Raw genomic sequence first — 20,290 nt, 5'->3', positions numbered from 1 at the left:
GCTCCACCGCTGCTATTCGTGTGTCCCGTCCGTGTCCTGCACAGAGGAGGAGAGAGAGGACAACCTCAGCAACCTCCTGCACTTGCCTTACTTCTTACAGCAACACCCGCAACTTCAAACACAAACAGCGACGCACAGAGCGCCCTCACAGCGCCTGAACAGGCCTAAACCCCTTGAAAACAAATCCCTTCTGACAGCATCCCAAACATTTGTATATAAAAGCGTTTGACTTTGTTGTTAGTGTCTAGCATCAGGTCTTGGAATGCGGAGAAAGACAAATCACGGCCGTAAGGAGAATGACAGATACCGTGCCTTCCTTTTCCTTAAATGTGTCAATCCAGTCAAACTGGAGTTGCTCCTTCTCTGCTGTTCCTTTGTTTCTTTTGGCTGGTGTATCTGCTGATCTTCTGATACTCCAGACGTCATTTTCTCTGTAAAAGTTCCATTCCCAGCCCCGAGAGCTGCGTCCCTTTTGGACACACATCTGCTACCGGCCCAGCGCCATTTGTGGGTGGGTGAGGGACTCCATCCTCACCCCCTCTATCTTCCCTTGCCTTAAATGCTGGAGTGAGGAGCCTGCAGGTGAGCTGAGCTTTGCAGGACTATATCCAAATTTGACCCCCCCACACCCCTATTTCAGCCTCAAAAGAAGGGCCGCCTCTTGCCTTGCAAAGGAGGAAAGGTGTCGATGGCTCACCTGCTGTAAGATCAGTGTGCGTGGGAAGGAGATGGCCCACAGTCTTTTCAGAGCGCTTGGGAAACACCAGCCTTGCAGTAGCCCTAGGAGGAATGGCCACACATGAAGATTTTGCTACCAAGAATTGCATATTGTCCTCTCCAGCTTGAGGCTGTCAATCGATGGTTATCAGCCATATAACGCAGGGGGCCACCAAACACACCTCATCTGAGGACAAACACTCCGGAGGGGTACGTGGTGCTCGGTACGAAGCTCTTGTGAGGTTACAAGTGTCACCCACGGGCAGGAATAAGTCCCTGAATACGGCTGTTGTAGCCAGCCTGACGTGTCCTTCCCCTAACACCGTCCCGTCCCCACTGCTCCCAGCCTGGCTCGGAGCCCCAGGGGAAGACGAGGACACGGGTGTGCTACAGCAAGATCCCTGATGGGAGTGGCTGTGGGACAGGCAGCGGGAAACTCACACCCTCAAATTTAGCAAAAAAAAAAGGTTTCGCAAACACGACCCTCCGAGGCAGTTTGGCAGAACCGAGGACGAAATGTCTGCGCTCAGGTCCAACAAAAACCACCGTGTGTGCCGCTTCCCACAAACCGCTCCCTTCAGCCCTTTTCTCCCGGCTAGGGATAAATGACGGCGCTTTCCCTAGCTCCGTGCCGCTTTATACCTGAGAAACAGCCTTGGGAGGGTGGGAGGCAGCTTCCCTGGCTCCCACCCCCACAAATAAACTCTGCCCTTTCAGACACTGACAGACACACGTTTAGGAAAGGGAGGGAAAACCCCTTGGGAACGGCCCAGGGCTACTTTTCCCTGCATTTCCAGCTGAAATAAATGCCCCTGCATCCCCCTTGGGATAAGCCATCCCAGGGCGACACTTTGTGCCACCCCTGAACACGGACACAACGACAGGAGCCCCCAACCACCTCATCCGGGTACATTTAGAGGACAGAAGAGATATGGAGGGGGATTAGGAGAATGACCTGTTTTTTTCCCTCCCAGTTCAGGGACATACGCACCCTGCAGAGGCTTGGGGGTGTGCGGGGGGGGCTGCTACTCAGTGCTGTGCTGTCAGGTTGGGTGGCAGCACTGCCAGACACTGCAGCATCCCCAGTGCCCTCTGTGTCACAGAACCAGGGCAGCGTTGCCGCTGGCGCAGGGTGCTCAGTAACCGGGTTCTACGCGGGCAACTCCCTGCAGCCGCTCTGGCAACCTGATGCAGCTGTTGGGCAACGCATTGCTCTGGATGGGCAAGCCGGGGCCAGCCCTGGGCAAGAAAATACCCTCACATGGCATCCTAGATCCTGCCCTGGACAACCTACTGCCCTCCATGGGCAGGTTTTGCAGCCCCTGGGCAACCAGGTGCAGCTTTTGGGCAACTGTTGAGCGGCTTAGTCATATGATTTGGTTTTAGGGAAGTGGAATAATTACTAAATTGGCCAAGAATACAAAAACACAGCATTGTTCACACATGAAGGAAAGTCCTAAAATCCAGAGGCTTCTGAGGTAGAATACAGCCGCAGCTGGCACTCGAAGAATGCAACATCTGTGATTCCCTGTACTAGGTTGTTTGCGAAACTACACGAGGGGTGGAATGGAACCGTGTGGAGTTTTGCAGGACGCAAAAAAGGATTAGACACAGTTAAATTGGGCCTGTTAGAAACTTCTCTACCTTTGCCTCCCTCTAAAACTACCAACATCCGACAGTACCCACTGCCTGCAGCGGCACTTGCAGGAGCAGACGGGGTGGCATCAGATTTAGAAAAAAGAAACATCATTAAGAGCACTCACTCGCCTTATAATTCACCGGTGTGGCCAGTAAAGAAACCAACCGGGCAATGGCGTTTCACAGTAGATTACCGAAAGTTAAACGCCAACACTGCACCCCTGACCGCTGCGGTTCCGAATATCGCGGAAATTGTGACAATGATAAAAGGAGCTGCCCGTCCTTGGATGGCTGCCTTAGATGTAAAAGACAGGTTTTTTATGATTCCCCTCCTTGAGCAGGACAAAGCGCGGTTTGCATTCCCGTGGAAAGGAGCCCAATATATTTTAACCGACTTCCACAAGGATACAAGCATTCCCCCACCATTGCTCCTAATGCTTTAGCTAAAGTGCCATCAGCGATTCCTGTTTCACAGGGATGTACGGTATACCAATATATTGATGACATCCTAATAGGGGGAGAGAGCCAAGAAAGTGTACAAGACATGATGCAAAACATCCAAAAAACATTATCGGATTTAGGATTGGAAATTCCAGACGCAAAGTGTCAGGGACACGCAGAGGAAGTTAAATTCCTGGGGGTCTGGTGGATTAAGGGAGCTGCTTCTGTCCCTCAGGATACCCTGAAAAAAATAGAGCATGGACAGAATCCTTCCAGCACGAAGGAGTTACAGCAAGTTCTGGGAACTTTAAGTTATTGCCGTAAACACATCCCTGACTTTTCCATCATTGCTCGCCCCCTTTATTGTTTGCTGAAAAAGGGTAGATCCTGGGAGTGGACTGAACAACATACTAATGCACTGGAATTGCTAATAAAGGAGCTAAGGTTATTCCAACAACTTGGCGCCATCCCTCCAACTGACCCTGTCCATGTGGAATGGGGCTTCAGTGAACATGGTTCTCATTGTAACTTGTGGCAGAAGGGACCAGCAGGACCGGAGAGACCATTAGAATTTAGCTCTCACTCCTTCAATGATACTGAGAGCAGATATTCAGACCTTGAGAAGGGTTTACTGTCCCTGGTGCGAGCATTGCAACGAGCAGAGCAGATAAGGAGAGAACAAAGCGTGGTTGTTCGGGGCCCTTTTCGTCTCCTAGATGTGGTCCGTCAAGGGACAGCACCACCAGCCGGCATTGCCCAGAAACCCACAGTTCGAAAGTGGTATGCTTATTTCGAACGCATTAATGAAATCACGCCAATCTCTGAAGGCAGTGTTAAAGTATCCAAGCTCCAGAAGGATATAGATGGTGCCCTATTGTTCCAATCCCCACCAAACAGACCATCTCCAATCCAAGAAGCACCTCCTCTGAAAGAAGGCAGCGATCTTACAGGAGTGTGGTTTACTGATGCGTCGTCTCACCGTGAGAACGATAAGTGGAAATACAAAGCCGTAGCACTGGAAGTAGCAACGGGGGAAAGAGCAATTGAAACAGGAGATGGTAGCGCACAAGTAGGGGAACTCAGAGCTGTCCTACTAGCTGCACGACATGGGGCTACTCACATTTGCACTGACTCATATGCTGTTTTTAAAGGAGCCACTGAATGGATCGGACACTGGACAGCCAACGATTGGCAGGTGAACAGAGTCCCAATTTGGGAGACAGATAGTTGGAAGCAACTGTTAGAAAGAGGAGGGCAGAGAGCATTGCACATTGGTTGGGTAAAAGGTCATGATCGTTCGAACTCGATCACTGCTCAGTTCAACCAACAGGTAGATAGCCTCACGCGGCTGCAGCAAATTGACATTGTAGATGATGGTGGGGAAGGGAACGCTTAGTCGAATGGTTACGTGTTAAGCGTGGCCACGCAGGCCGTGCTGATGTGTATCAGGAAGGACTAGCCCGGGGGTGGCCTGTATCAGCTGAACTGTGCGAACAAGTAGTAACTGCCTGTTCACAATGTCGCCTACGGCTCAATAAAGATCATCCGAGTAAGGCGCCTCCCTTACCCATTTGGGACAAGAAACCATTGTGGCATTCCTGGCAAATTGATTGTATTGGGCCCTTGAGATCATCAGGTGAGAAAAGAGACATCCTAGTAGGAGTGGAGATTATCTCTGGCCTCACTATGGCCACCAGCTTCAAATCAGCTACCGGGGACAACACAGTGAAAGGCCTACAAGGGTGGTACCGCACCCTTCCCCTTCCTGAGGCAATCCAAAGTGATAACGGTTCACACGGATCAGCACCGGTGGATCTCGCCCCCTTTTTGACCCCGTCGCTCAAAGAAGACCGAGCAGATTCCCTTTTCTTTTGTGTCTTACAGGAACCTTAGATGAACTGTACGTGGACAGACGAACTGTTGCCACCTCACAACGACTGAAGAGAGATGTGACTGGTATCTTAGGAATAGGACTGGGAGTCTTAAATAGTATAGATACTTGCAAACAAACTAGTCACAACTACTAGTGATCTAGACAAGTTAAAACATCCTCTACAGTCCTCTCGATCAGCATTGGGAAATCACCAATGGCTTTTATTGAATATATTGCCTCAGTGGGAAGAAACAGGTGAAAAGGACCATCAGCTGATCACAAATGCACTTGGTACAACCCAAAACAAAGTTTCTTTGGCTCTTAGTTGTACCCAAGCCCAAGTGTGGATGTGTAGGAATGTATCTGAGAGAAAATGGCCATGTGAGCCAGCCTCCCTACTGTGAGAGATTAGATTAAGAGCAAAACAGGCGGTAGAAGATGGCATTAGTACATGGGAAAAACGGGAACTGAGAAGGCAGAAAACATGTTGTGCTAATGACTAAGCAATTTACTATGCGAATTCTTGTAACCAATCTGATGTGTGAACGAACTGCATGCACAGCGCGTGGACAGTGTAACTGGCTGATCAGAAATAAGCGAGTCGCGTGTACGGCTACAACACAGGGTATAAAAGATGATGATCGGTGCTTAATAAACGGCTTCTGTTGATTCACACTGGATCATCTGGAGTCCAGTTATTTCTCCTCAACGGGGTGCGGGAGGAGAAACCATGCTCTCTGCTAAGACACTAGAGGAACCCACTAGCAGGGTTTGACCAGCCACATTTTAACCAAAAGAGGCAGAAAATGCCAGCGACGACACTGTGAGCACCCGGAGATCTGCGGAAAGGTCTGAAAGTCCATTCAGTCCCTGGCCAGATGAGAGAGAGCTTCACCAGGAGCTGCTTCTGGACTTTCTCATGGGATCTTTTGAGAGAGGTCCCGGCCCTAGCTCTGTCCCAGCATCAGTGACACCTCCAGCATCTGAGCTGATCCCATCCCTGCTACGAGTCCCTCTTCACCAGCAGCAGCCAAGGGAGCACAGCCGCCAGCATGGCCACCGTCAAGATGAGCAGGACGGCGAGGGCGATGGGCGACTGGCAGCATTTCACCCCCAGGGCCGAGCTGGATGACACCGAGCTTCGTGTTTCTGTTCTGCTTCTCCTCCCTAGGGAGCTGCAGTCCACATCCACCAGTGGCATCCCATGGTCACTGATGACAAAGATGTGGGCTTCCCGCGCCAGCTCTCCTGGGACCCCCTGCGAGTCCATGGGGCTGTTTCCTGTGCTGCAGCACCGGTCGAAGCTCTGCACCAGCATCACAAAATGGCTGGGCACCACCAAGGTGTTGCTGGCTTCCAATTTGGTCAGATGGGACAAGGAGGAAGGTGACAGAGGCATCTCCAGGGCCCGGAGGTTGGTGCCTGCCTTGGGCAGCCATAGAGCTGCCTTCTTGCTGAGGAAAGTCACGTAGCGGCAGATGGGGCAGATGATGCTGCTCTGGACCTGGCCGTCAAGCTTGGCGGAGAGCAAGCACTTCACCAGGCAGTCGTGGCAGAAGGTGTGCCCGCAGCTGAGCTGGCGGTGCATGGCCTCCAGCGGGTGGAACTTCTCGTAGCACACGGGGCACTCGGCCGGGGGTCCCTCCTTGCTGGACGAGGCCTCAGACATCCCTGCTCTGTCGGCCACAGGCGCTCCCCAGCTGCGAGGAAGAGGCACGATGGGTTAATAAGGTTGAAATGATAAGCATGATCCATCTCTTCATCTCTCCTCCTCCTCCCTGCTCTCTTGCTTTTGCCCTCTTGCCCCTAACAGATGCAGTTGACAGCTACTAGGCATCCTCTCAACAAGACAGGGCATTTTCAGGAGCATTACGCCTCTCAGTGTGGCCCTTGGGGCAAGAGAGAGATGACGGGAGGACCCCAACTCCAGAGCCAGCGGGGGCAACAATCCCCGGCTGCAAAATCACACGCACGAGCCCCTGGATGAGCCCCCTGCTCAGCACGTGACACAGATAAAGCAGGTTCAGCTTGTGTCACGAGTGCCTCCGTGCACTGCTGCCAGCTCCAGGTGCACGGGAGGTGGGAACTCCCATCCCACAAAGAAACCTGCCATGGAAAGGGAGATGCTCCCATCCCAGGGGACACAGAGGGGCCAGCGGGAGCAGGGGGAGGCCAGGGCAGTGGGACAGGTGGGAGCACAGGACCCCCCGGGGATGGAGAGGGGGCATGCTGGACCCGGGGCAGGCAGCGAGCACCCACGCCAGGCTCCTTCCAGGCTGCTGGAGGATGTCCCAGGCTGGTGGCCAGGCCACAGCCATCTCCAGGCTGTGCTCCTCACGCCGGAGCATGGTGTGGTCAGCAAGCCCCGGAGCCTGGCGTCTCCTCTTAGTCAGAGCGGGGAGGGCAGAGCCCAGCCATCCCGCCTGGCCCCTGCCCCAGCCTGGGGCGCCAGGGGGAGCGCGGGGCCGCTGGGATCCCCAGACCCGCGTCTGGGCTGGGTCTGAAGCTCTGCCGTGCGTCTCCCAGGGCAGGGAGCATTCATGCGGCGGCTCAAGGAAGGGAGAGGGGAGCGGGAAGAAGGGAGAGAGGAGAGGGGAAAAGGGAGAAGGGAGCGGGAGATGGGTGAAGGGCGGAGGAAGAGAGGAGAGGGGAAAGGGGAGAGGAGAGAGGGGAGAGGGGGGGAGGGATGCTCAGCTCAGCTCCTTTCTCTTAAAACTGGAGCTTCATAAAACCTGCAGGTTTTTCCAGACCTTGCAGCATTGTCAGACCCGACCCAACCTGCACCCCTTTTCTCACGCATGACTGTGCCCATGGGCATCCTCACAGCTGTCTCTGGAGGTTTTGCCATCCCCTCCTTGGCTGACCTCCTCTTCCTTGGGAGCCATCCCCTGCGCCAGGACGGTCACAAGAACACAACAAACCATCCCCTCCCAATCAAAGAGAAGAAAGATGCAGGCTCCTGCTCTGCTTTAAGAGGGATCAGGGACCTGGTCCCCCAAAGTGCTGCAGAAGGAGACCCTGACCCTGTGCACCAGCTCCTCTGTGCCCCCAAAGCCCCCTTACCTGCTGCAGGGCACCAGGGCAGGAGCCCCTCCATGCACTCCACTGCTGTCCCCAGAAGCGGGGCTGGCCGTGCCCCAGCACCGAGCACCAGCTGGGGAGAGGACTGGGACACCTATCTAACACGGAGGTGTTGGCTGCGTGTGTCATGCGGGCGCGTTGCGCAGAAGCTGGAGCAGGGACAGGGCCAGCTCCCGGGGATTGAATGCGGAGGAACTCGTTCCCCGTTTTAAAGGCCTGATATTTGCCTGGTTGGCCAGGGAGGGGGCGAGGAGCCAGTGTCAGGCGTCGGAGGGCAGGGACAGGCAGCACGGTCCTGCCTGCTTTCCCTCATGTGATGGGCACCTGTAGTCGGGCTCATCCCTGAGCTCAAACCCCAATGAAACAGTCGCTAAAGGGGATGTCGGGAGCCCAAATTCCCTCTGTTGCTGCAGAGCAGGGTGACCGGCAGCACCCTGCACCAGGGCTGGGCTCCTGCCAAACAATTCTTGCCTCCAGCCGCCACAGCTCCCTGTTCCTCGCCCTGGCCACATCTTCATCCCTACGCCCCCTCCCCTCCTCATCCCCCAAACACTCCTCACTCCAGCCCTGCGCTCCCCGCCCTACACCATCAGACGCTCACCCGAGCATCGGTGTGGCAGCACACAGCCCAGCAAACACACTCCAGCAGGCTCGAGGGCCACTGCTGCCTTGAACCTGCCCTGGAGGGGGTTTCCAGCATCCTTGGGAACTGCAGTCCAGGCAGCGGCAGGAGCCCTGTGGGCTCAGGGCAGGCAGAAGCCCCGAGCTTGGCCATCTCAGCAGCCGCAGGTGGCTCATGAGTCACTGTTTGGCCAGGTGCCTGCTGGAAACACACGTGGAGAAGGTTCCCTGTGGCCTTACATGTGTCCCAGGGTGCTGCCCATCCCTCGCTTGACCCCCAGGCGAGAAGCTGAGAGGTGTCTCCCCTGCAAAGCCTTGAAAAAACTGCCACGGGGTGAGTCACTCCTCCCACAGTCTCGACTCTTTCCAGCCACCTCTGCCACCCCTCAGCCCGGCCAGTGGCCACGGGGCTGCCAGCCCACACTCAGGCTTGCTGAGCGGCTCCACAGGGATGTGAGGATGAGATTCCCAGAGCAGGCACAGTGACCCCAAGGCGCCCCGCCTGCACGCCTTCCCCAGCTCTGGCTGTGGCAGTGCAGCCACGGGACCTGGATTTGAACCATCAAGGGGCCCCAATGGCCTGGAGGGCCTGGAGTCTCCATCATGGAAAGCCTTCCGGAGAACCCTGACATAGCGGGGAGTCTTGCCTTGGGGCAGAGAGATGCTCCGCACAAGCATTCCCAGCCCTGCGGTCCTCCAGCCCCAAGAAGATGCCCAGGGCTCTGCAGGATCTGTGGGGCAGGCAGAAGAGGAGATGCACCTCTGGCACCCAAACCCCAGTGAGATGGGCCCTGGAGGTCCTCTATGGGCAGGAGGGGTGGTTTCGTGCGGCTGGCAGTCGCGGCAGGGCTGCAGGCGTGGGCAGCAGTATCAGTCGCTCGTGGGTGCAGCGGTTGCAGCAGTTACAACATGGGGCTGGTTTCTGGAAGGAGCAGGGGAGGTGCAGCCCCGCCGAGCCGTCCCGTGCACTGGGGCAGCTGCCAAAAGAGAGCACCCATGGTGGGAGACATGCCCCGGGGGGGATGTCTCAAGCCGTGAAGGCCTGTCCCTCGCTGGAAGGAGACTCGTAGCATGTCAACACCTTCCACATGCCCCGCTTAAGATCAGGGACCAAGCCACTCCACTCGTTATCCCAGTTTTCTTGGGATGGTCCAGAAATTGAGGCTGAAACCTCTCCAGACAGATCGTGCCGGGGCTGAGGTTGCACAGTCACCCCTGGGGTAGGCATCCCCATCCCCCTCCCTGGCCCCTCCTTGAAGCTGCTGGAGGTGCCAGGGTTGCACCCACCGAGATCTCCATTGCTGAATGAGTGATCTGGGCCAGCGAGAGCAGATTTGGGGCAGCCGAGCATCTCCCCAGCTTCAGTTTGCTCTCTGCCAGCACCAAGGCGGGGTGGAAATTCCTGTTTCCCATACTTTGAATGCTCCCCGCCGTCGGAAACTATGAGCTCACGGCTCTATACATAGGCACTGGAAAAACGAGTCTGCCTCCCTTTGCCGCTTTGACCACGCCAAAATCAAAGGGATTTTGGCATATCACAGCCCTGGCTCTGTGAGCAGTTTCGTTCTTTCCTGGGCATGGCTTTTCTCGCCGCCTTTGCCCCACTTCCACATGCAGCAGCATCTTTCCTGAATGACGGGATTGAGTCTGCTGGTGCTTGAGGGAGGAGAAACCAGTTTCAGGAGCAAAGCAAGTCCCTATACGCTGCCTGTATTTTTTTCTCCGGCTTTAAGCAATGCAGCTCACGGCCAGTGTTTCAGCCCCCTCAAACCCAGTGCAGGGTCAAGGTCTCCAGGATCCTTTTATCCAAGCAAGAAGGCAGCATCAGGCTCAGCTTCTCTCCAGGGATCACAGCTGAGGCCTTCTCTGCTCTGAGGTTGGTGGCTTCCAGGGAACAAGGGACATTCTGACCCAGAAGAGGACACAGCCCTCCCCACAGGCGGGGGTGGCCGGGGGTCCCTTCACTAAAACTGCGATGGCTTTTGGGCAGAGCTCTGCAGCCTTTTGCAAGGACAAGAGGATGCTGCAGACAGCCCTTGTCTTCCACAGCATCACCCCAACTTCCCACTGTCACCGACCAGGTGGGGAGGAGGGAAAATAATATTAGATATAGTTACGTGAAAGTGCTTATTTTCAAAGCACATTTAAAGCCAGAAGATCGAACTATATGTGAGCCTGGTGCCAGGCAAATACTCACTATAGGTCTCGATATTTCCATAACAAATCCATGCTGCACTTCTCCAAATCATAAGAGATGAAGCAGGGACATTTCCAATAAGCAGAGACGTGTCCTCCATCCCTTCTCTCAACGAGGGCGAGGATCCCGGTGAGAAAAATCATGGATTTATTCCTGACGGCAAGATGCACGCGCGGAGCTTTGCCATGCAGCCACAACCCATCCACATGGCTGGTGGCTGCTGGAAAGGATGGGCTGGGTGAAGTGTCCCTCACCTGGGGACACCTGCCCCATCCCTCCCACGACACGGCCAGTCCTCCCGAACTCCCCCAGGTTTTTCCTTAGTGATGGCTCAACCTGCAAATCTGAGGCTTTCTCCAAGTTTCTGCTCAGCCTGTTCTCCTCCCACCACTTCCCAGCCCCGGCTCAAACATGGTGAATAGTTGGCACTGGTGGGAACCAGGTGAAGGGAAGAGGGGAAAAAGTAAATCCAAGGGGTGGAGGGTCCAAGGGTCCTGGCCCCTGTCTTAGTTGTATCCCTTCCCGTGCTGTCAAAATAAACTCACATAGATGGAAAAGATGGGTGAGTTTGGAGGCACCCAAGCCCGTTAAGGGGGTCCATCTTTTCCCATACTTGCTTTACTTGAATTCAGAGTGGGAAAATAAGTGTCTTTTCCTTCTGCATGTCTCCATCCTGCCTGTCAGGCACCTGGCAGGATGGAGACCCACCATCAAGCTGTTGATTTAGCCAAGACAGCCCAAAACACCTAGCAGAAGCTCTTCCGACAGCTTTCTCCTCAGCGCTTTTTGCCGTGCCCAGCAGCTGGTACTCTCGGATCTGCTGTGGCCACCCTAAAAAAAAAAAAAAAAAAAAAAGACCCGGGTGCACCGTAAAAAAAAGCCCTGGGCCTGCCTCTCCAGGGGTGCCAAGGTCTGGAGCTGGTGGTCCCCACCAGCTGGGATGCTGCCTCTTCCCCACCAGGGTGGATGGGATCTGCTTATCCTCCTGATGATCAGAAATTTACATCCAGTCATTTGACATGACGAATGCTTATCAAACACCAAGGAACAACGGGGTACATCCCCAAACCCCTCTCCAATGCCTGTTTTCCCACCAGATGCTGCGGTTTTGCGAAGGCACCTGCACAGTACCTGGGCATCACAGCACCCACCTGCCTCTGCCTCCAACAAACCCTCCCAGGAATGACCCCGAGCCTGGTGTGAGCCCTTGGAGCCTTATTCTGACAGCAAAACTTGGGGATTTGTCTCGTCCAGTCCAGGCCGAGCCACACAGCCCCAAGGTGCATGGGGTTTTCCCATACCTGGGAGGGCAACTGCACTCTCCAGGGGCTCCTTCAGCTTCTTTCCCCCCTCCACCAACACAGCGTCAGCTCAGTGAGTCCGGGGGCAGCCCAAGGCAAGCGCCTCAGATGATGAGCAAGACCAGGGCTGCACAAAACCCCTGGATGTGGGGGCAAAATGGCTTGTCCCCCCTTCCCCGGTGCCCACACCAGCCCCTCGGGGGAAGCACACAAACCTGCTGTAGACCCTCCGCGGTCACTGTGACCCGTCCCTGCTGTGCCATGAGCCATGCCACTCCAGGGATGTTTTACCACCCGCGTCCCCTGCAGCAGCGGGTATTGCCGGACTCTTTTACGCCATCCCCTCTGGCTGCCTTTTTACCAGGCAGCTCCCTCGAGCCTTATTCTGGGGGACAATGCACAGAATCCCTGCAACATCAGGAGAAAAGGCTGCCGGGGTTAGGGATTGGGGGGCTTTTACCAAAACGGGATGTTCCCTGTGGTTTTGGCTGCCAGATTGTGTTGCAGTTTGGCTTTTTCCTCCAAGCCCTGTCTCCCGGAGGGCCGAGATTGCAGAGGGGTTGCTGCCTTTAATGGGAACAAGTAGAGGTCAGCTTCTAGCCCTGCAACACCACACACGCTGGAGCGGCCCGGAAAGGAAAGGCTCCATAAAAGGAGCACTAAATACTGGATTTTGGTTCATTTCATGATCTTTCCAGGGTCTTATGACCATGCAGTCAGCATGGTGCTGTGAGCAGAGAGTTTGCAGGCAGAGCTGCTCCACCAGCCAGGGTCAGCTGGTGGATCACCAACCAGAAACCCAAGTGGGTTATTGATAGGAGGATGCTTGGGAAAAAATGCATCTGCCCAGACATGCTGGCACAAGGCAGGAGGGCTACTGTCCCCGTCCCACCATCCTGTGGGCTCTGCAGTCCCCGTAGTCAAAATATAGGAAGGATAACCCCAGTCCTCCCTTCCAGATGGGGTCAGCTGGAAAACACACAAGGGTCCTGACAACCCCCAACCCACGGTGTCCCATGAGGGACAGGGCAGGTGGTGCCCGGGTGTCCCCTTCTGCATCCTGGGAGGATGATGGGTCCAGCACAGAGACGCTCCCGAGCCGGCATCGGGGCTGTGGCTGGTGTCACAGCAGTTTCCCACATCTCCTTGGCCCTCCATGTCCATCGTTAAGGACCCCCAGGAAAATGGGCACAAGCAGATCCAGGGTGCCTAAGAGGTCACCCCTGCACCCCACGAGCAGCCTGGCAATAACCAGGACAATCAGCGTTTCAGGGTGGCTGTGCTTTTGGCAGCCAAGCTGAGCTGCAAAACAGTACTTTTAGGCATCGCTGGCAAAGTCTGTTAAAGGAGCGATTCAGCAAATACTGCCCAGGCACCAAAGGTGGCACTCACATTAGTCAAGAAAAATAGCTACATTTATCAAAAAAAGGCTCCATGTGGATGGACACAGCCAGCTCAAAGGGGGACTTCGGGTGAGGCATAAAGGGAGGATAAATGAAGTGATCGGCGTTGTTGCGTACAAGAGAGGGTCTGCTGCCTTCATGCTTGAAGAAGTGCCCTGTTATGTGTCAGCCCTTGGCCTGGCCCCAGATCTGGCCAGCCCTCTGGCCCGGCAGCACTGTCCCCACACTGAGGTCTTGCCCCGGGCTGACCTGCAGAGGATGGCAGTCCCTCATCCCTCGGCAGGCGGTGGGATGTGGCTGCCAGCTGGTGGCAGCCACTGCCCTAATGAAGCTCCTCATCCTGAAGCTTTCACCTGACCTGCCTTTGCCTGGGCTGTCTGGGTAGCAATCCCGCTGGGCCATCTGGATACCTCCCAGGAGAGCGCTGGGTATGGCTGACACATGGCTGTAGGTCAAGCAGTCAGCACCCGACCTCCCTCCTCCCTGAAAATCAGCCCCAGGCTGCTGCAGCCATTGCAAGGGCAGGTGCCGTGGCCGTACGCTGCACTTGGCTTCACCCAGACTCAGTCCTGGGGAGGAGAGTCCCCCCAGCCCGGCCGGCTCACGGGGGCAGCTCGCAGAGCGGCGGTGACTTTGCTTTCCCGGCTCTTGCAACATCCCAGCAGGCTGCGAGGACACAGCACGCGCCAGACAAGCCGAGCCTCTGCCGACCCCACTGCCAGCACTGCCCGTGGCTGGGGGACACGTCAGCACAGAGCCATCGGGTCCCCCGCCCCCGGCAAAGCCATGGGATGTCCCCATCTGCAAAGCCTCGCTGCAGGGGCTGGGCAGGGAGCGCCGGGGGGCTCTGCCTGGGCCACTTGTCCCTCTGGCAACTCTCCCAGAGCCACTGCCCTGCCACATGGTCCCCCAGAGCTGTTGCCCATCGACCCCTGCTCCCCAAAGCCCTCCTAGATCCCTGCCTCTCTGTACACTCCCTACAGCATCGCCATGCCGTGTCTTTCACAGAGCTGTACTCCCTCCATTCCCCCTACGCCCACTCCCTGCCCAGTCTCATCCTTCCCAGTCCCATCCTTCCCAGTCCCACCCAAATCACATCCCTCCCAGTCCCATCCCTCCCCACACCCCTCCCAATCCCATCCTTCCCAGTCCCATCCAAACCACATCCTTCCCAGCCTCATCTCCCCTCATCTCTCCCCACCCCATCTCTCCCCACATCCCTCCCAGCTCCATCCCTCCTTACACCCCTCCCAGCCCCATGTCTCCCTATACCTCTCCCAGCCCCACCCTTCCCTGTATGATCTCCCATATCCCTCCCAGCCCTATACCCTCCCCAAACCCAGCTCTCTCTACAGCTCCTCCACTCTCATCCCTCCCTACCCCCACCCCAGCCCCAGCCCTCCCTTCCCCTCGCTGGGGGCACACAGACCCCCACGGCCCCTCTCGTGGGCTCCAAATAGCCATGATTCAACCCACTGGCTTACAAGGATGAAATATTGCTGCTGATGTTGTCACCATGGCACTTGGATGGGGACTGTGAGTAGGTGTGAGCAGCTGATCTCGCATGCACATGGCCAAGTCCTGCACCAAACACTATCCTCGGGCAGACAGGGAAGGAGGCAGCAGGGTGGGGGTATAAGATCAAGGCTGTTTGGAGGCAAACATCAGTCTGAGCAGGAAAGCTGATATTCCCCAGCACCTGCCAGACTCGTGACATGGGGTCCAGGGTGGGAGCCATGCAAGGCCAAAGGTTGGCCAGGCTTTTTCTAGTGGTCAGGAAACTGCTGGGTCTGAGGTCATCTTTCCTGAGACCAGGAGCAGCCAGGCTTGGCAAGTTCGAGCCTCACAAAGCTCTTGAGATGCAATGAGTCGACAGTTCCCAGATCACATCCCCAGGGTCAACACTCACAGCTCCAGAGCCACAAGCAGAGATGGATGCTGCCTCCCAGCACAGACCAGTGCCCAGCTCCCGGGGCTGTTTCCCTCCCCATCCCTGCTTCTCCTTTGCACAAAGCCTCCTTTCCCCTGGACCTTCTCAGCACTAGGAAGGCTAGGCTGCATGTGGGGGGGGGGGGGGGGGGGGGGGGGGCGGGGCTTGGCTGACCCCCTGCTTCTTCTCCTTGGCTCCCTGGAGGTGCCGGCTGCATCCCTGAGATGATGGCCTGGGTACCAGGGGACTCTGCCTGCATCCCTGGGGTGGTGGCACTGGCATCAGAAGTCCTCCTCCATCTGAGGGAGTGCCTGCCCACGTCTCAGATGTCACCGTTGCTCTACGTGTCCCTGCTTGCATTCCCAAGGAACCAGGATGTGTCCCTGGAGTGCCTTTGATGGTCCTGGGCACAGGCTGTGTGCCTGGTCCCGTCGGACCCAGCGCTGAGCTTTCCAGTCCGTGCTGAGCCAACGGAGCCGGACTCAGGCAACGGCCACCTCTCCCAGGCACCGGGGACACTGGGAACGGATCCAGCACCCAGAAAGACGGGCAGGGAGAGCTGGTGTTCCAAAAGTGATATATAGATTTTTAATTAATAAAATCATGATTGTGATTTAAAATTTAAATGCATTACTATTCTTTAATTAGTAAAATTAATTCCCTGGAGAAGGGAGATGAACGGTGGTCACAGGGCTGGGGGGAACACATTGACAAATCACAGCCCCCAGTTCTGCTTCGCCCCGGCCCTGCAGAGGTGCAGAGGAGGGAGGACGGGGTGAGGGGGGGTTCAGGGGGGTCTGTGCAAGAAGCCGTGCTGAATTCCAGAAGCCAGAGGAGAGGCGCGTGTTGCTCTGGGCGCTGCAGCACCTGTCTGGGAAATCCAGAGCTGGGGGGGCACCAGTGGCTCCGTGCCGCCGTGGCCATGATCCGGGCTCTCGACAGCCACCTCCATCCATTTATTTTTCATTATTCCCCCTCTGCCCTCTCCTGCCCTGCTGCAGGGCTGCTCGGGCATGAAGTGGGCTGTTAGAGAACCCACACACACCCTTCAGTACCTCTGGGGTGCTGCTTCCTTCTCCCTGGATTTATATATATATATGATACACATAGATTATAGCGATAGATTAAAAAAATAAAGTGGGGGAAGAAAAGGCCAGCTACAGGCTCCCATGGGCCGGTGCCCACCCCAGCAGCATGTCTTCCCCTTAAAGACAATAACAAAACCCAGACAATGATCCCAGTGAGTTCCTGGGGGAGCCCCCGCTCCCAATGCCCTGGCCCGGACCCCCCCAACTCCCCTCCGCGCCAACCCTTTGTTGCCTCAGAAAACCACAATAATGGCAGCAGTTGGGAGCCGGGCCTGGTCTCCTGCGGGACGTGTCACCGGAGCGGGCTGAGTGACCGGGACAGCCCTGCGAGGGAGCTGCCTCTGCCCGGGCTCGGGCTGCGCTGGCTGCGGCCACAGATCAGCCTGCGCCAGCTGCGCCTCAGGGATGGAGGTGGAAAAGGCAGCCGGGACCCTCGGCCTCTCCCATGCCTGTGGATAACCGCATCCCAAGGACCGGCCGGGAGTGGGGCGGGGCGTCGCCCAGCAACGGGGGACGCTGCATTGTCCCTTGTCACCCGTCCCACCGCCCCTGTGACCACTCTGCTGCTAGGAGGCAACAGAGGAGGAGGAGGAGGGGGAGAAGCACGAGGACAAGGAGGACGCGGACAGGGAGGAGGACGAGGACGAGGGGAGGAGGAGGAAGGCTTTGACTGCCCATCCCTCCCACCCATCCCAGTCTCCCCCAGGCAGAAAGGGCCCCCTGGGCAGCTCTTTCTCCCACTCCCCCAGGAGCTCAGGTCCTGCTCAGGTCCCTCTGTCGTTTCAGGCACGGCAGCAGCCATGGCCCAGCTCAGCCTGGCCCAGCTGCTGGATGTCGCCATCGGGACGACCAAGATCAGGGCCATCGACTTCGTGGCCCTGCGCAGACTGCTGCTGGCCATGCTCTGGCACCTGGGCCTGCAGGATCTCCCTGTGGAGAAGCGGGGACACAGCCCAACCCCCCTCCTGAAGAGGCACCAGCCTGCCAAGGCACCCCCTGTTCTGGAGAAGAAGGGGGACAGGGCCCAGGGCACGTGGCAGCAGCCCCAGGAGCCAGGGGAGCGGCTGCAGGAGACCACGAGCGGCCCCCAGCTCACCTGCGAGACCACCTACGCCCGGAAGATAGAGAAGAAAATCAAAGAGCACGGGAGCAGCATCTTCAAGGTAGGGGCTTCTGCCAGTCTCCTGGGTGCTCCCCCACGAGACACCCCCTCCTCCAGGGTCCACGCCGCCGTTGCATCCCCTTACACCGAGGTCTGCTTTAAGCCTGAGCCCATGGCAGACGTGGGCCTTCACAGCCGGAAAGAACTGGAGTTTTGGGGAGGAAGACCTGGGGCTGAAATGCCCCACTAGCTGGAGGCTCAGCAGCCCTGGAGCTCTGGCCCCATCGCCCTCTCCATCCCTCCCTTCCCTGCTCCTGACCCACAGCCGCTACCGCATCCGCTCCTGGGGCAGCTGGGAGGCTCCATCAGCCCCTCATGGGCCTCATCTCCCACCCCAAATCCCCTCGGCTCGCCCAAAGGCTAAAGCCAGCACTGGTGGGGAACAGACAGGGGCCTCATCCTGCACGGCACTGAGACGCTGGCGGCCGTGCTTTGCCCCCCAACTATCCCCCGTGGGCGGAAATAAACCCAGGTTCAAGTTAAGAGCACAGCAGGGGTCAAGGTCCTGGTCCCCAGGGACCCTCCCCTGGGGCTCACCCCACCACCCCCCTCTCGTGGGCCACGGCTCTCTCCCAGGAGCTGCTCGAGGAGATCCACACCATGAAGGTGGCGCAGTCCCGCATGGCAGAGGACATCCGCAGGATGCAGGAGGCGCTTGGCTTGGTGAGCTGCCGCTGGTGCCCCGGGAGGGAGCTGGGCCCTTGCCCCCTCCCTGCCCCTCTCCCTGTCGCCACCCCAAAGTGGGAAGGGTGTCCCAAGGGGGGAGCAGGGGAGCTCAGCCCACCCTCCTGCAGCCCCCCACCCTCTGCCCCCCACCACTGCCCCGGCGAGGGCACAAACGGACGCCGCTGCCTGCAAGTCGGGCTGCGGGTAGAGGGAACTGCGGGCATCAGCCAAAGGGATGCTGGGGCACTTCTGAACTAACAGGCAGAAAAAAAGAAACGTGGGAGCTGGGAAGGAGGGGGATAAGGCTCTGCCCTGGGCAAGCCAGCCACAGACCCCAGGCTGCCTGCCCGCTCTCCCTTTGTCCTGTGCCCAAATGCTCCTTTGAAATCCCGCTCCCACATCCAGACTGGTGCCCCTCCCCTCGCCCCGCTCCAGAGGAAACTCCAGGATGCTGCTGGCCGCCTGCCGGGCCCCTGGGACCAGACAGTGCTGGAGCGTGATGGGCTACGTCCACAATCCCGCCTGGATCCTGCACCGGGACAGGGGGCAGCTGCATCCCCAGCTCCCTCGCGGAGACCAGTCCTCCTGTGTCGGGCCATGGTCCACGGCTTGGCGGTGCTGGGCACTGATGTCCCTGTGGCTCCGTTCCCCCCAGCCCCGTGTCCAGCCTGACCCCTTGATCCCTTCCTTCCCCAGCAAAGGCTGAAGGAAAGGCAGAGCCGCTGCCCGGCCCCGGAGGAGGTGAGCAGCATGGTGGGCTGGGAGGTGCTGGGGGATGGATGGCCTGGTGGGCAGCATATTGGGAGAGGGGGGAGAAGGAGGAGGAGGAGGCCGAGGAGCCTGAGCTCTGTCGGCGCTGAGTGCTGGGGCATCCCGGCTGCGGGAGCGGGACCCAGCGGGACCGCAGCCCCCAGTGCCTCCAGCCACTGCACGCCCCGGGGCTCTGCGGAGCTTTGCTCAGCCCTTCTCTTCCCTGCGCATCCCGCCGGGAGGCAGGACCTGGCACAGGCAGCGCCACGGCAGCTCCTCGGCTGCCCCGACAGACAGACCTCCTGCGCTGCCTGTGGCAGGGACGTCTCACAGCAGCCCCTCCGGGGGACAAGTGAGCACCTGAACCCGGGGCATACAAAGGACCCCCGTGCTGGGACGACACGGGGGGCCGTGCCCTGACTCCGCCAACACCCCCGTTCCCAGACCAGGCAGCTGGAGGATACGCGTGGAAAGCCCAGGGTGGATGGAGCCAACTGGAAATTGCATGGAAGCGCCCCGATGGGGTAAGAGGATGGGAGGGGGTTTCCTACCCCAGGGGGCTGCAGGGGAGCCCAGGGGGGCTTGGAGCACCCCGGTCTGGGGGGTGATGAACACCCCCGAGCAGCCCAATGGAGGATAAACCTCCCCGTGCCCCCATCTCCCTGGCCAGGTCCACGCTGCAAAAAATGAAGCAGGAGCTGATGGAGATGAAGGACCTGGGCCTGCAGGAGATAGAGCGGGAACTAAAGGAGCTGGGAGAGCATCAGCAGAGGACTGAGGCCAGGCTGAAGCTCCTGGCGATGCAGACGGACGAGCAGGTGAAGGCACAGGTGAGGTAGCGCTCCCTTCACCCACCACCTCGGGGGGGTGGTTCTGGCGAGGTTCCCAGCCACCTCCCTGGGCTGGCTGGGGCCATGGAGCCTCCAGGGCACCTGGGCTCCTTGGCTGCATCCATCCCAGCTCACAGCCCATTCCTTCTCCCCTTCCTGCAGAAAAACAAGCTGAGGGTGATACAGCACATGGGGCAGGAGGAGGCAGAGGCGCAGGCAGCACGCCCCGTCTCCAGCACAGACACCGGAGTGAAGGTGGGGCAGCTTCTCCAACGCCATGAGAAGCTCCAGGAAAAGGTGAACACCTTCATGTCCTGGCAGGCGGTGGGCAAGGTGGTGAGGCAAACCACCGCTGCAAGGGTGCAGTCAGGGTCCCCTCGACCCCAGACCACCACCCTGGGGACAGAGCCACAGTCCCTGGGCACCCAGACCATGACCTGGGGACAAAGCCATGGTTCCTGGCACCCCTGACTACCACCCTTAGGACACAGCCAGGGAACCCTGGGAACCCAGACCACCACCCCAAGGGTTCAGCCATGCTCCCCTCGACCCCAGACCACCACCCTGCGGCCACAGCCAGGGGCAAGGTGGT

General features: G+C 57.9%; 1 protein-coding gene across 1 annotated transcript; it reads right to left on the bottom strand.

Moving 5' to 3' along the window:
* Positions 1 to 5,672: 5,672 nt before the first annotated feature.
* On the bottom strand, positions 5,673 to 6,338 carry LOC128918171 (RING finger protein 222-like). Its single transcript, XM_054222065.1, has one exon. It carries the CDS (start codon positions 6,336 to 6,338, stop codon positions 5,673 to 5,675), a length of 666 nt encoding a protein of 221 aa, XP_054078040.1.
* Between the last annotated feature and the right edge of the window lie 13,952 nt (positions 6,339 to 20,290).

The sequence above is a fragment of the Rissa tridactyla genome, chromosome 15 (assembly GCF_028500815.1).
Source record: "Rissa tridactyla isolate bRisTri1 chromosome 15, bRisTri1.patW.cur.20221130, whole genome shotgun sequence".
Taxonomy (NCBI): domain Eukaryota; kingdom Metazoa; phylum Chordata; class Aves; order Charadriiformes; family Laridae; genus Rissa; species Rissa tridactyla.
This window is presented reverse-complemented; position numbering and strand designations above follow the sequence as displayed.